This window comes from Salmo salar, chromosome ssa07, assembly GCF_905237065.1.
Source record: "Salmo salar chromosome ssa07, Ssal_v3.1, whole genome shotgun sequence".
NCBI lineage: Eukaryota > Metazoa > Chordata > Actinopteri > Salmoniformes > Salmonidae > Salmo > Salmo salar.
This window is the reverse complement of record NC_059448.1, coordinates 25,821,949-25,839,552: the sequence shown is the minus strand read 5'-3', so window position 1 is coordinate 25,839,552 and position 17,604 is coordinate 25,821,949. Positions and strand designations below refer to the sequence as shown.

General features: G+C 40.6%; 1 protein-coding gene across 1 annotated transcript; it reads right to left on the bottom strand.

Annotated features, from left to right (window-relative positions):
* Positions 1 to 2,922: 2,922 nt before the first annotated feature.
* On the bottom strand, positions 2,923 to 8,514 carry LOC106609012 (SLAM family member 8-like). The gene is given in 8 exon segments (XM_045721787.1): positions 2,923 to 4,541; positions 4,543 to 4,584; positions 4,700 to 4,777; positions 4,862 to 4,920; positions 5,025 to 5,132; positions 5,305 to 5,574; positions 5,824 to 6,126; positions 7,936 to 8,514. Coding segments are annotated over 8 exon segments (966 nt in total). The 5' UTR covers positions 8,009 to 8,514; the 3' UTR covers positions 2,923 to 4,508.
* Positions 8,515 to 17,604: the final 9,090 nt, after the last annotated feature.

Here is a 17,604-nt window from a genome sequence, read left to right as displayed (position 1 = left end):
CATTTTGCAACCATTGAGTTAGCACCACTCTTTAGTTCCTGAGTGATGAGCTGGTTAAATACACACCACCACACTAACCAGGTCTGCATGGCATCTGCTATACAAGATCAGGTTCTCACAGTGATGCAACATCAATGTAGGGTGGTCACTTTCTTACTTCATATCTACACCATATTTGCTGCAATTTCCTTTGAGAGCCATTTACTAAGCTTTTGCACTGTTTTCTCAATAAGGGATAAAACACCAAAAACAAAGCTAAAGCATGAAACTGTCTTCATCTCCATTAATGTCTTATTCGTTTTTCTCTTAAAGGCTTATTAGATTAGGTAATTAGTCTTCATACACAAACACATGTTGAAATCATGAATCCATTTTTATCAAAGTCTACCTTTAAAAATATCGAAGTGGTTTGTTGTAGAATGTAGTGTGAGACACATGTACAACATGTGTGAAGAAACTAACATGGGGAGAGAAAGGTTACAGGGGAAATCAGTTAAAAACATAAACTATTATTGTGTTCACTAAGGTAAACATCCGGGGTTTGTTATCGCTCCCTTCAGGACTGTAACTACTCCACATTCTTGTGGATGACAATATAGAAACTAATATGGTCACTGGTCACATAGCAACAACATAACCCCTCAGTCTACTGGGTCTGCATCTTTGGTCCAACAGACGATTACATCAAACCCAGAATGCATTGTGTGTGTCAGCAAACATGGCTCCACATATAGCTGGAATTAACTTAGCTCATCATAATCAGTACAACCTTCAAAAAAGTATTTTACACACATAATATGCGCCCATTACAATCTATGCAAGAATCGTAATGCATGATTTATCACCGGAACTTGAAAACATGTGAATAAAACAGTAAATATATAAATAATTACCGCACAAAACATTTTCTGATAGTGATTTATTGATACAAGTAGCACGTGCCGGCAGTCAATCACGTAACCTCTTACTCCCACTCTGGGCTATTCAGTGTTGTTGTTTATGTATGTAGCTAGTGTGCTAAGCTGTAGCATTAGCAATGTCTTTCAAAAGAAGACAACTCACAAATGCGGAAATTCTGGAGATTTTTTACAATTCTGACAATGAGTCTGAGTATGAAAGTCAGCAATCAGATTCTGACAGTGACAGTTAGGAGCTGCCCCGCAGCCATTGAGAACCCTGAATCTGAGGACCCCTTGTCCACTGACAAAGTCCCAGGTCCCTTTGAAGATGCTGGTGGTGATGGAGGCAGACCGACAGTGGATGAAGTACAGGAGATCTGTGGTAGCTGGAATGATGCCAGCCATTTCATCCCTCCTGTCCCTGCTGTTTGCTTTGATGAGTCCCAGTCTGGAGTGTAACGCTCCTTGCCATTTCCATCTGAGGCAGAGTGCTTCAAGTTGTTTCTGACAGAGGAGCTGGTGGGAGACATATTAGAGACCAATCGTGATGCCTTTGAGCTACAGGAGAAGACAGAGCCAGGAGAGGGGGGGACAACCACAATTTGTGAAATGTATACCTTCCTGGTGACAGTCCTTCTCATGGGGATAGTAAAGAAGAACTCCCTAAGAGAAAACTGGAGCACAGATCCTGTTTGCAACTCCCTTCTTTGCCACCCTCTTTTCCCAAGACCGCTTCCTAGTTCTGCTTCGATGCCTACGTTTCATCAACAATGCTACTGCCATCCTAAATGACCTGTTATACAAAATAAGAAATGTTCTTACCAGCCTGACAATAGCATTTGGAGCTACCCTGGCCCTAAAGCTAATATGCGCTAATAAATTAGCATAACTTGGCTGTGTTTGTGTATTAGCATACTGCAAAAGCATACTGAAAGGCCCTCTTTGATTAGCAACACAGTGATTCAAGGGGATGCTAAAACAGGAGTGAAAACGCTGAGGAGAACTAGCGTTTAGCACGCTAACACAATAGCATTGATGAGTAGGAGGGGCTTGGGATGTCCGGGTCCGTGGTGATGACCGTGCTGGCTCCTCATCTCAGCTAGGGACACACTATGTATGTGGACAATTGTTACAGCAGTCCCACACTCTTCCAGCATCTGCTCTTCAACCGTAGAGTGGCCTGTGGCACAGTCAGGTCAAACAGGAAGGGGTTGCTGGCATTCGGATGCAGGAAGATGCAGAGAAGGGAGGTGGAGTTCAAGGAGAATTGTCAACAGCTGGCAGTAAAGTGGCATGACAAACGAGACGTTCATGTCCTCTCTGCTGTCCATACAGCAACCATGTCGGCCACAGAGAAGGTGGACCACCTGACGGGAGAGAGAAAAATCAATCCAGACTGCGTGCTTGACTATAACCTCAAAATGGGGGCAGTGGATAAGGCGGACATGATAAACAGCTTTGTGGAATGCACTCGGAAAACGACCAAGTGGTAGAAGAAGATATTTTCCCATCTGATCAACACTGCCCTCAATGGCCACATAGTTCACTGCCAACTAACAGGTGAGATGATTACTGAACAAGGTCTTGTTTGTAGCTGGACATACAGTTCACATGCAAATTACATACAGAATCTATTAACATAATAAGGCACTTACTTAGATAGAAACGCAGCCTGGATTTGAACCAGCGTGTCTGTAGTGACGCCTCTAGCACTGAGATGCTCTGCATTAGACCGCTGCGCCACTTGAGAGTCATAAGGCCAGTATAGCTTCAAAATACACCACAAGCTAATACTTCTCTGGCGCAATTAGCATTGTTTTACAGAGCTAATAGAATAATGTTGCTAGCAACATAAGCACCATTGAATATAACACCATAAAGGTTATGAAATGAGTAATGTTACCTCGCGTGTCCACGGTTATAAGGAATATACACAAATATATTATGCTACAGTATAAATGACATAACACAACAAACAGAAACTATTATAACGTAATAAGGCACTTACTTTGATAGAAACGCACACATTTACAAAGTTTTTATTGGTAACGAAAACACCAATGACTGCGATGCAGGCAACAGACGGGACATGTGGAACATGTGTGTGCAGGACGGGAGATGCGCAAATGTCTGCAGACTTGAACTGCACAAACAATTGGGAAGTTCTTGGGGAATTTTGTCCGGATCAGAAATGTCCCAAAACAATTGGGCCCGGATAAGTATAAATGACTACTTTTATGTGAGGCGGAACACACCTCAATTCAAACTGTTCTTAGAAAATTAAAAACTTGTTAGAAAATCATTTGAAATTGACAAGTTGAAAACAGCCTATAAATAAGAACAGGCTGCGTGCTAGGTTTGAGGGCAGCGCGGATTAAATATACTGTTGCATAACAATCACATTCTGGAATGGAGAGAACGTTCAAACATCACGTGCATAAATAAACTCACATTGGGAAGACCGTTAGAGATGTTTGGAACTCACACATGAAAAGGTTATCTATGTTTGTGTAGCATAAGATGAATCAACCAATCAAACTAATCCAATCTGTTAGTAGTTCGACTTATTTCACACATTACTGTTATGGCTGTTCCAGTTTATATGATTTAGGCAGTAATCAATAATCAGTAATCAATCTTCCCTACCCCAACAGTCATTCTGATGAATGCAGGTTGCGTGTGATTAAAAGTTCCAATTGTTAGATGTCCTAACTCTGGCTGGATTCCAATAGGAATTAAACATCACTTTGCAAGCCAACATAATGTGACTTGTAGGCTTCATGTGGCCTGTATACCAGGAGTTAAAGACCATTGTGTTAGGGTATAACTAGGCCCTCAGGGGCTTTATGATATATGTAATGTGTTGTCATAATGAGTTAATTTTAAAGATAACATATTCACTTAGACATTCACTAGGTGAAGGCTACAGTACTGAAAACCATTCAATACAACAATCATGTCTCTGTCGCTAACGAATACAGTTGTGAGAGTTAATTACAATTCACTCTAAATGCAAGGCACTCAGCGTATTCAAAAAGGTATAAAAAAAAATGTTCTGTGAACGGCATATTTTTGGGAATTAATTGAATTCCATCTGATCATAGGGACAGACATGAATGCCATTTTGGACATGCGGACAACATTTTTTAAAACAACTACAATCCACATGTAACAAAGAATCTCCAGCATATACTCTCTGATTTCAACCTCATCAATGCCTGTCGAGCACATAATCCTAATGCAACAGAGTACACTTTCTATTCACAGGCATAAATCCACCTCACTAATCAATGTCATGCTATTATCTACATATATTTTCTTTAATCTAGAAAATAGAAATTCGACATATGAGCTTGTCTGATCACAACACCTACTACTGCCTATAACAGATTTCAGAATCTTCTAATTGTAACTAGGCCTTCAAAGAAAGGCCTAAGGCCTTATGACATACTGTATATATGAGAATCATCAAAGGGAGAAGGAAGTAAAAGTAAGCAAATAGACAGTTACATCTAGGCCTATCTTCAGAATAAACACGTGTAAGATGCAGAGCATGCAGAGGGTTCCATATCTATGGAAGGCCCAGCCTATGAACACATCCTGTTCAGCTCACAGTACTTTCTGGTAGGGAGAGGAGGGACCCTTCTGGGCGTCCAACTGCGATCTTGGCATACAGAGTCTGCGGCTACATGTGACAGATAATCAAGAAGAAACTGTTTCAGCATCAAGAAAGGTAGTGATTATTCTCAAAGTAGACTACATGGTCTTCCATTTTACCATTATGACCATTTATATCTTACCTTGTTCAATCTTGGGATAACCAAATCATTGACAGTTTCATAGATGGATATTGGGTTTACATGACTGTTTGATCTTGTCTGGAATCAAAATACAGCCCATTACAATACAGTACATACAGCTTCCACACATTCAGATACATAATAATGGCAATTCATACTTACATCTCTACTTCTTGTTTTGATCATAACATCAGCATATATTGTGTTGTCAGTTAGATCTGCTGTGTTTTATAAGAACAAAATATCAACCAATCAGAAACATTTCATACAGGCACCACCTGAAATGTCCCTTTTAGTATAGTTGAGGCCTCTAAGCTGTACATACCTGTGTTACTTCGGCCCCTGCAGTAGCACACTGCCACTGCTACAGTGAGGATCAGCACCACAGCGCCTCCTACTGATACTCCGATGTAGATGGTAAACCACACCAGTCCTGTCACATATTGTACAACACACATGATTAGACTATACAATATGATAAAGACTAAATGGCTCTATATCATATACATCCAATGTAATCACATGCATTACATATTATATTTGACAACATAAGTGTATAAGCACACTGAAAGTGTATGGAAGGGATTATTATGTTATCCAGGTACCTGGGGCGGTTGTGTCATTACTACACTTTACTGTCGTAGAGGCAGTTTTCCAACTGACTAGGTTGGAGGCGTTGCACTTTACACTGATGTCTCTCTCTGCTGGTGAGAGAGAGAAGTAAATCTGCTGGGCGTCCCCGTAGATCTCATTGTCTCTCTCCCAGGTGTAGGTAATGTTGGAGTAGCAGGACACGTTGCACACCAGCCGTACCGTACAGGAGTGGTTGGCCAATCGCTTGATGTCTGTCTGGATCGCCACCTTGGATATAGGCTCTGACCAACCAGGAGAGAGATAGAGACTCATAATGAGTCTTCTAAATGAATCCTACCATAGCCATACCACCAGGAGAAAGACAACAGAGGATAAAACTTGAAAATGTGATTGAAATGTAACAAAGCATGGTGAGTGAGGTCAGTATAAAACCACAAATTCAGATTTATATTGTAAAGATCATCAGATGTGGTCATGTATATAAATAAAAACGATATCAAAATAGGATGCAAAATTATGATAACGCCTACCGTGGACCTTCAGAGTGATGGTCTTACTGCCAATCTGACCTTTGTCCCCTTCACCTGTAAGTATAAAATCCCCTGAGTCTTGCAGTGTCAGTTCTCTGACTGTTAAACTGATGTTTTTGGTGTTCATCTTTAGTCTCCCCTCAAACTGGGATCCAGGTGAATATACAACTTCTGAGTTGAATTCTATAATATCCTTTCCCATATACTTCCACTCCAATGATTTGAAATGTCCTCTCTCTAAGCCTGCCAGCAGCTCCACGGAGTCCCCCACTCTCTTGTTGATGATCAGATGAACACCTAAACCTGAAACACACAAATACACACGTTATTCTGACATCAGTCAATGGTTGCACACTATATTACAATGATCTTATTACTGTGTAATTATTCATGCAGTACGAGGTGTCAAGTGTTGTAATTACTCATTGTTACACTGTAATACTTGTTACAGTGTGCCTACCTGAATAAATACACAATAATACACTAAAATGCAAAGTCCTACCTAATCAACAATAGAAAATAATGGATTGGATTTATTTAGCGCATTTCTACGTTTCATTTATACTGTAAATTATACTTTACATATTTGCACTTTATATATTTACATATGTGAGTGTTTGGGTCCTATTTTACTTCATTAAAGTGAACTCATCCCCCACATTCAGCAGAACAGAATGAGATGACAGGAAAAGAGAAGTGGGGGTGGATCTGATAACCCCTCTTCAGCTCACAAGTACAACTCCCACTGTGTTTAATGTTTAATTATTCACCTGACATGTGTCATATACAGCGTTGGCGACATTATAAATACATGTCAGTCTGAAGTAACAAATTATAAACCCTTACACGAAAAAACATCTGTCTTCAATTAAGACTAAATAAAGTGACAGCTCAATGAAGTGTGATATTTAGGGCATAACTGCAGTTACCCTAGTCCTGCAGTGTATCTTATTATGTAATAAAAACAATTATTTGATACAGTCCTGTATTGCCTTAAATTTAATAAATGACAGCCATTAGGCACAGGGTCTTCACATCTGTTGCATTCTAGAAGCAATTGTTAGGTTCTTAGACACTAGAGAAGCTTAAACAAGTTGAATTCTTCCCAAAGGGTCAACACAGCTGTAGTCAGACAAAGACATGTTGCCACCATCACAAGTATATATACTCCATCACAAGTATATGTACTCCATCACAAGTACATATACTCCACAAGTATATATACTCCATCACAAGTATATATACACCATCACAAGTATATATACTCAACAATTATATATACTCCATCACAAATATATGTACTCCATCACAAGTATATATACTTCTCTCCAATCCTTACATCTTATGGTTTGACAGGAAGAGGGTAATAGGATAATAAACCCTTATTTCTCCCTTCAGGGGATCTGATCTGACCTCCTGACCTCAACCCCTTCTTCGCCTTATCCACAGATGTCTATCCGCTTCCCCTATAGCAATCCTGTGACCTCCTCCTGTCCACCCAGCACATTCCAAAGCCATCTGTCCTTCTACAGAGACCCATTACCTTCTGGCATAAAACCCAGTCTCTTTCACTCCTTTATACACAATGTGTCTGATCTATCATGTCTTTAATATCTCAATTCTCAAAGTTTACCCCGTAACCAACACAATGCAACAGATGCTGACCCAACCACACCATTGGTACTCATTCAAAACTGCAGAATCACTTCATCATGATATGTTCTTCAGTTGGTAGAGCATGGTGTTTGCAACGCCAGGGTTGTGGGTTCGATTCCCACGGGGGAACAGTACGGGAAAACATTTTTTTATGAAATGTATGCATTCACTACTGTAAGTCGCTCTGGATAAGAGCGTCTGCTAAATGACTAAAAATGTAAATGTAAAATGTTCCTGAATATAGGTGTTATCACACAGTAATAAAGCAAAATATTCTAAATACCCAACCAATCACTGATGGCAAGGCATTCTACAGTCAACACACACCGTTGCAAAGACCAACAAGGAAGTTAGAGAAAGCTAATGGTTTCACGAACTTCATAATTCAAGAAAGCACATGCAATAGATATACAAAGCATAAACAGGATAAATATTATTTTTTTTTACAAAACTTACCATAGTGGAGGTTGGAGAATAGGAGAAGTAGTATTCCCTGTTTGGAGAAGCAGGAGAAGGGACCACCAGACATCTCTGTAAGGCTTTGACTGTTTCCTCTGGCTGATGTCCTTATCTAGCACTGTCACTGGTAGCTAGCTAGCAGTTGACTAACCGATACACACCGAGAAGGAATAGTAGAGTAGAGAAAGAGCAGAGACTTCCTTTTGATGAGGGCTGCTGTTCTATAAAATAATTCCTGTATGTTAGTTGAAAAGGAAGTCACATTCTATAGTTGCTCTCTGAAATAACCCTTCACTCAGACTGAGCGTTAGACAATGAGGCGTGGGTGTGTTTGGGGTCTGTCACTGTGTTGATCAGTCTGATGGTGGAAGTTTCAGAGTGTGTGTTTCCTAGCTGCTGCTGGTTGTGTGGTTCATGGTCATGGTGTTTCACAGATTCCGGGTAACTTGTTACTTTATGAGCAAACCACTCAAAGTTGCAGAGAAAGATAGAGGGCTCGGGGGAAGAGAGAGAGAGTGAGACAGAGACAGAGAGAGAAAGAGAGAAAGTGATAGAGAAATAGATACAGAGAAAGAGAGAGAGAACAAAAGAGAACAAAAGAGAGAGAGAGTGGGGGGGTTAGAGAGAGTGAGTGAGTGAGAGAGAGCAAAAATATCAAAGCAGTTTGTGTGCATTTTCATCTAGGCTTCATATGCCTGCAGAAGTGTTTGCATGACTTCTTCTGCCTGCTCCTAGGTCAGTGTGACTGAGGGACATGAAACACCTGCCAACTTTTTCTGGAAGGTAATGGGTCCCAGGTTACTGATAGAGGCCCCCTTTCTATGTTTCAGGCAACATCTTGTGGTGATGTCACTTCCTGTGACTTGTGGTCTCCATGGCGACCTGTTTTATAATATCAGGACCAGTGATAATGACCTGGCTGCCGGCTGTCTGTCTGACCACATAGACATAAACACATAGACACAGGAACCCTCTAACTGGAACAGTGACCTTCCAGACCATGCAGGGACACTGAAAATAGCGGTAAGAGTCATACACAACTAATGTCACTAATCGTTATGTCCTGTCTGTAGGATGAGGAGGCAATATGGGAGAACAGGTAGTCATTCATACGTAGGTTACTAGCTCCTCAGAACTCCTGCAGAGTATATGACATCATAAAACTGAGAAGAACTGTTCTCTTCAGGCACAATCTTCCCCAAAAAGTAATTCCGAAAATCTCAATGGTCTTCAGCTGATGGGGTACGACTTTTGAACTTTGCTCATGGGGCAGTTACGTTATTTTCTATAATGGTATTGTACCCCAAAATCAAACTATAGTTTTGTTCCATCATTGATCTCACTGTCTGCTATTTGACCTCATCCCTTCTGTCTTTCTCTTTCAATCCCATAAAAACAGACTTACCTAACACGGTCAATTGTATAGCATTACTTGTCTGGGAGTGTTTTAAGCCATTTATTTTCTGAAGACCTTCACAGGTATATAGACCATTCTTTGCAGGACTGATTCTGTACTCAGGCTCTGTTTTGGAGTAGACTGACTTCTCACTGTTAGAAAAATAATACTCAATCTCCCCCCCTGTATGTCACATCTGAGAGTGACAGTCTCTCCACTGAATATCTGGGGCCAGTTGGGTTGGAGGGTCAGAACAGCCACAGGTCTCTCTGCACAAACAAATATTATCACATTAGGTAACCTAGTGGTTAGAGTGTTGGGCCATAAACCGGGAGATTGCTGGATTGAATCCCTGAGCTGAAAAAGTAGAAATCTGTAATTCTGAGCAATGCAATTGTCACGCCCTGACCTAAGAGAGCTGTTTTTTCTCTGTTTAGTTAGGACAGGGGGTGATAGGGGGTGGGCATTCTATGTGTTTTGTTTCTATGTTTTGGCCGGGTATGGTTTCCAATCAGAGGCAGCTGTCTATCGTTGTCTCTGATTGGAAGCCATACTTAGGCAGCCTTTTCCCACTTGGTTTTTGTGGGTAGTTGTTTTCTGTTTCATTTGTGTAACCTGACAGAACTGTTGGCTGTCGTTTTGTTTATTTGTCTAAGTGTTCGATTTCATTCAAATACAACATGAGCACTCAATACGCTGCGCCTCGGTCCCCTCTATACGACGCCCATTACAGCAATTAATCCAATGTTCCCCCTGTGCCAAAGACCTGGATGTTGATTAAGGCAGCACCCACACCTTGCTGATTTGGAGGGGTTGGGTTAAATGTGGAAGACACATTTCAGTTGAATATATTCAGTTGGACAACCCTTTCCCCAACCTTAAAACCTCTCTGGGACAGAGATTATGAGATTATGTTAGGACAGCGCCTAAACAACGCTAGCGTCCCACCCGCGGTACACACTATCAACAGCCAGTGAAATAGCAGGGCTGCAAATTCTAAACAACAAAAATCTCATAATTCAAATTTCCCAAACATACAAGTATTATACACCATTGTAAAGATAGGATTCTCCTTAATCCAACCACAGTGTCCGATTTCAAAAAGGCTTTACGGCGAAAGCATAAAATTAGATTATGTTAGGACAGCGCCGAGACAAGAAAAACCACACAGCCATTTTCCAAGCAAGGAGAGGCGTCACAAAAACCAGAAATACAGCTACAATTAATCACTAACCTTTGATGATCTTCATCAGATGACACTCCCAGGACTCAATGTTACAAAATACATGTATGTTTTGCTTGATAAAGTTCATATTTATATCCATAAACCCCATTTTACATTGGCGCGTGATGTTCAGAAAATGTATTCCCACTAAAACCACTGGTGAATGAGCACATGAATTTACAAAAATACTCATCACAAACGTTGATAAAATTTACAACAGTTATTGAAAGAATTATAGATACACTTCTCCTTAATGCAACCGCTCTGTCAGATTTTAAAATAACTTTACGGAGAAAGCACATTTTTCAATATTCTGAGTACAGAGTTCAGCCATCAAAGCAAGCTATACAGTTACCCGCCAAGTTCTGGAGTCAACTAAACTCAGAATTAGTATTATAAATCTTCCCTTACCTTTGCTGATCTTCGCCGGAATGCATTCCCAGGACTCCCACTTCCAAAAGAAATGTTATTTTTGTTCGAAAAACTCCATATTTATGTCCAAATACCTCCGTTTTGTTCGCGCGTTCAGATCACTAATCCAAAGGCATAACGCGAGAGCGCAAAACCAGAGACAAAAAGTCTATTAGTTGCATTACCGTTCGTAGAAACATGTCAAACAATGTTTACAATCAATCCTTAGGGTCTTTTTAACATAAAACGTCGATAATATTCCAACCGGACCATAGCGTATTCATTGCAGAGGAAAAAGAAGGAGCGGCGCGCCAGAGTGCCGGCGCAGAAAACAACTCACTGCTCCCAGGCAGTCCACTGATTGACTGAGCTCCTATTCTCTGCCCAGTAACAGTAGACGCATGAAACAAGTTTCTAAAGGCTGTTGACAGCCAATGGAAGCATTACGAAGTGCAAAATGACCCCACAGATACTGTAGTTTGAATAGGGATTAGATATATAAACCACAAGTCACTTCCTGGTTGGATTTTTTCTCAGGTTTTTGCTTGCCATATGAGTTCTGTTATACTCACAGACATCATTCAAACAGTTTTAGAAACTTCAGAGTGTTTTCTATCCAAATCAACTAATAATATGCATATCCTACCTTCTGGGCCGGAGAAGCAGGCAGTTTAATTTGGGCACGCCTTTCATCCGGACGTCAAAATACTGCCCCCTATCCTAGAGAAGTTGTAAAATATTGTTGATCAGAATTCATCACAACATGACCATATCATAAGTTGTCATTTCTGAACATACAGTATGCATTCTGAACTGTCTGACTTACCAAGATCTAGTCATCAGAATACATATACAGTGATGTGTACACACACACACAATTACTCACCTTTCACAGTGATAGTGACAGGATCACTGATGATTGATGATACGGATCTGGACTGGATCTCTCCCTGACACCAGCAGAGACCCTGGTCAGACTCAGCAGCTCTACTTATGGTGAAGGTGGCTCCTGTTGTAGTGTGTCTGCCAGACAAGGTCACTACTTTCTTAGTGTTGTCTTTGTACCATGTATAGCTCCAGCCACTGTCAGACCCCACTGAACACGTCAGAGTTACTGTCTCTCCAATGTATGCAGGATTTGGATTCACGGTCAGTGTAGTTTCAGGAAGAGCTAAGAAAACAGAGAGCTAATATCAAAACATCTGGATACATGGTTGGTCATTTTAAATCATTTATCTGTTGCACTTAAATTTTGATTGAGGTTGATTTTACATAGGGGTATGTTGACTCCATTCAGTTAGAATTTACATTGTATACAGTATATCTGTAATTAGAATAACCCTCAAAGGCTCAGAATATAGAAAGTCCAGAAGTGATTGAAGATAAATATTGAGCTCACCAGTGATGTTGATGTGGAGAGATGAGCTGAGATATGAATTTTGGGTCCGTCTTGTCCTTGTCCCCTCACAATGGTACTGACCAGCCTGATCAGAGAGATAGATGGTGGTGGTTTTACTGGTCTGCCTGGAAGGCCCTTCTTTATTTATTAACCAGTGGTAAGTCCAGTCTGTGTAGTCTGAAAGTTCACACTGCAGCTTGACTGTGTCTCCAGAGTACAGTGTCTCCTGGGTAGTGACTATCTTCACTGAGGCTGTAGGCAGAGCTGTGGAAACAGTTCAATGAAGACAAATGCAGTTAGCGCACCAATCAGTTAAAAGTATGATCTTAGTACCATACACCATATTTCTTCAATTATTACATGAAATTACATTTAATTAATGGAGGAATCTGAACAGCAATGGTAGGCAGACCTTGAAATAGCGTTCTTAAAATGGGGCCCAATGTCAAGTTATTATGGGCATGGAGGCAGTGATGTGAGTGAGAGATAAGATGATATACCTGTCACCGTCAGTCTGACTGCATCACTCCACTTAGAATCTTTCTTCTGATCAATATGTGTACCCAGACAACTGTAGTCACCACTGTCTGAAATCTTAACCTCACTGATCTCATATTCATGCTTCCTACTGATTGATTCTACATCATCCTTGCGCCATGTGTATTTCCAGTCAGTGACTTCTCCCCTCTGTATGTTTCATCTGAGAGTGACAGATTCTCCACTCAATATGTGGAAGGATTTGGGTTGTATGGTCAGAAAACCCATTGCCTGTCCTGCACAAAATAAAACCAGCAATTGCTTTATTCGGGATCGGTGGCCCTTCCGCGGGACGGTTGAGCTAATGTAGGCTAATGTGATTAGCATGAGGTTGTAAGTTACAAGAACATTTCCAAGGACATAGACATATCTGATATTGGCAGAAAGCTTAAATTCTTGTTAATCTAACTGCACTGTCCAATTTTCAGTAGCTATTACAGTGAAAGAATACCATGCTATTGTTTGAGGAGAGTGCACAATTTTGAACATGAAAGTGATTAATAAACAAATTAGACACATTTGGGAAGTCTTGATACATTTCGAACAGAAATGCAATGGTTAATTGGATCAGTCTATTTTGTACAAAAAAAATACAAAATAACTGTTGTATTTTTGTAATATTATCTTTTACCAGATCTATTGTGTTATATTCTCCTAAATTCCTTTCACATTTCCACAAACCTCAAAGTGCTTCCTTTCAAATGGTACCAAGGATATCCATATCCTTGCTTCAGGGCCTGAGCTACAGGCAGTTAGATTTGGGTCTGTCATTTTAGGCGAACATTTTTAAAGGGCTGGATCCTTTTGAGTCACTCAAAACACAAAATATATCTATCCAAAAGCAGCTTTAAAAATTACAAATAAAACATTTGATGAAGCATTAGGAGATCAAGGCTTAATCAAGTGCACAAATATCTACCATCATCGTCTTCAGAGTGTCCAGAGTAGATGTGTGTACTCAGCACTACAACAAAGAAAGTCACATTGCATCAATATAAACTTGAAATAAATAACAACACGCCATATTCATGTTACTGTTTACCAAATCCATCCTGTACTTTATTTTACTGGTGCAATCTGCAATTTCTGCATTGATTTCTTTACTTTTAAATGAATCAGAGCAATTCAAGTCTTATCCCTTCATAACCCAAAATATACGGTTTATTTTATGACAATTATTGTAAATAATGTAGATGAATGAATTTCCTTAGCTCCATCCGTCAGTCGTATATACCACAACAAGAGGAAGGGTGTCATTTTTGTGGTTGTTTGAATAGCGGACTGCAGCTTTAAATGGCCATTGACTTCCCATGTTCTGTACACAGAGAGTGTACAGAGACCAAAATCACTAAAACTCCACTCATTAATCTCTGTAACAGCTGTCGGGAGAGAGAGTTGACCAAGGTGCAGCGGAGTTAGTGTTCAATTTGAATTTTAATGACAGAAAGACCACTAAACAAAACAAGACAAGACAAGACAAGACAAGACAACTGACAGCCAAACAGTCCTGTCAGGTGCAAAACACTCAACAGAAAAGATTACCCACAAAACCCAAAGGAAAAACATGCTCCTTATGTGTGACTCCCAATCAGAAACAACGAACCTCAGCTGTGCCTGATTGGGAGCCACACACGGCCCAAAACAAAGAAATACAAAAACATAGAAAAAGGAACATAGAACGCCCACCCAATGTAACACCCTGGCCTAACCAAAATAAAGAACAAAAAACCCCTCTCTATGGCCAGGGCGTTAGAATCTCTTAACACAGTTTACTATAACTGTAGCAAAGTAACCCTCAACCATTTACAATAATCACAACTTGATACTATAACACATCCAACAAATATTGCATTTTATATTCATTGTCATTGAGAGCACATTTTGCAACCATTGAGTTAGCACCACTCTTTAGTTCCTGAGTAATGACTTGGTTAAATGCACACCACCACACTAACCAGGTCTGCATGGCACAAGCTCTGGTTCTTACAGAGGGTGGTCACTTTCTTACTTCATATCTACACCATATTTGCTGCAATTTCCTTTGAGAGCCATTTACTAAGCTTTTGCACTGTTTTCTCAATAAGGGATAAAACACCAAAAACAAAGCTAAAGCATGAAACTGTCTTCATTTCCATTAACGTCTTATTCGTTTTTCTCTTAAAGGCTTATTAGATTAGGTAATTAGTCTTCATACACAAACACATGTTGAAATCATGAATCCATTTTTATCAAAAATGTACCTAAAAAAATATCGAAGTGGTTTGTTGTAGAGTGTAGAGTGTGGGACACATGTACAACATGTGTTTAGAAACCAACATGGGGTGAGAAAGGTTACAGGGGAAATCAGTTAAAAACATATTATTATGTTCACTAAGGTAAACATCTGGGGTTTCTTATCGCTCCCTTCAGGACTGTAACTACTCCATATTCTTGTGGATCACAATATAGAAACTAATATGGTCACTGGTCACATAGCAACAACATAACCCCTCAGTCTACTGGGTCTGCATCGTTGGTCCAACAGATGATGACATCAAACCCCTCAACAAACATGGCTCCACATATAGCTGGAATTAGCTTAGCTCATCATATTCAGTACAACCTTCAAAAAAGTATTTTACACACATAATATGCGCCCATTACAATCTATGCAAGAATCGGAATGCATGATTTATCACCGGAACTTGAAAACATGCGAATAAAACAGTAAATATATAAATAATTACCACACAAAACTTTTTCTGATAGTGATTTATTGATACAAGTAGCACGTGCCGGCAGTCAATCACGTAACCTCTTACTCCCACTCTGGGCTATTCAGTGTTGTTGTTTATGTATGTAGCTAGTGTGCTAAGCTGTAGCATTAGCAATGTCTTTCAAAAGAAGACAACTCACAAATGCGGAAATTCTGGCGATTTTTTACAATTCTGACAATGAGTCTGAGTATGAAAGTCAGCAATCAGATTCTGACAGTGACAGTTAGGAGCTGCCCCGCAGCCATTGAGAACCCTGAATCTGAGGACCCCTTGTCCACTGACAAAGTCCCAGGTCCCTTTGAAGATGCTGGTGGTGATGGAGGCAGACCGACAGTGGATGAAGTACAGGAGTTCTGTGGTAGCTGGAAGGCTGCCAGCCATTTCATCCCTCCTGTCCCTGCTGTTTGCTTTGATGAGTCCCAGTCTGGAGTGTAACGTTCCTTGCCATTTCCATCTGAGGCAGAGTGCTTCAAGTTGTTTCTGACAGAGGAGCTGGTGGGAGACATATTAGAGACCAATCGCTATGCCTTTGAGCTACAGGAGAAGACAGAGCCAGGAGGGGGGGGACAACCACAATTGGTGAAATGTATACCTTCCTGGTGACAGTCCTTCTCATGGGGATAGTAAAGAAGAACTCCCTAAGAGAAAACTGGAGCACAGATCCTGTTTGCAACTCCCTTCTTTGCCACCCTCTTTTCCCAAGACCGCTTCCTAGTTCTGCTTCGATGCCTACATTTCATCAACAATGTTACTGCCATCCTAAATGACCCGTTATACAAAATAAGAAATGTTCTTACCAGCCTGACAATAGCATTTGGAGCTACCCTGGCCCTAAAGCTAATATGCGCTAATAAATTAGCATAACTTGGCTGTGTTTGGGTATTAGCATACTGCAATAGCATACTGAAAGGCCCTGCTTAATTAGCAACACAGTGATTAAAGGGGATGCTAAAACAGGAGTGAAAACGCTGAGGAGAACTAGCGTTTAGCACGCTAACACAATAGCATTGATGAGTATGAGGGGCTTGGGGTGTCCGGGTCCGTGGTGATGACCATGCTGGCTCCTCATCTCAGCTAGGGACACACTATGTATGTGGACAATTGTTACAGCAGTCCCACACTCTTACAGCATCTGCTCTTCAACCGTAGAGTGGCCTGTTGCACAGTCAGGTCAAACAGGAAGGGGATGCTGGCATTCGGATGCAGGAAGATGCAGAGAAGGGAGGTGGAGTTCAAGGAGAATTGTCAACAGCTGGCAGTATAGTGGCATGACAAACGAGACGTTCATGTCCTCTCCTCTGTCCATACAGCAACCATGTCGGCCACAGGGAAGGTGGACCACCTGACGGGAGAGAGAACAATCAATCCAGACTGCGTGCTTGACTATAACCTCAAAATGTGTGCAGTGGATAAGGCGGACATGATAAACAGCTTTGTGGAATGCACTCGGAAAACAACCAAGTGGTATAAGAAGATATTTTCCCATCTGATCAACACTGCCCTCAATGGCCACATAGTTCACTGCCAACTAACAGGTGAGATGATTACTGAACAAGGTCTTTTTGTAGTTGGACATACAGTTCACATGCAAATTACATAGAAAATCTATTAACATAATAAGGCACTTACTTAGATAGAAACACAGCCTGGATTTGAACCAGCGTGTCTGTAGTGATGCCTCTAGCACTGAGATGCTCTGCATTAGACCGCTGTGCCACTTGAGAGTCATAAGACCAGTATAGCTTCAAAATACAGCACAAGCTAATACTTCTCTGGCGCAATTAGCATTGTTTTACAGAGCTAATAGAATAATGTTGCTAGCAACATAAGCACCATTGAATATAACACCATAAAGGTTATGAAATGAGTAATGTTACCTCGCGTGTCCACGGTTATAAGGAATATACACAAATATATTATGCTACAGTATAAATGACATAAC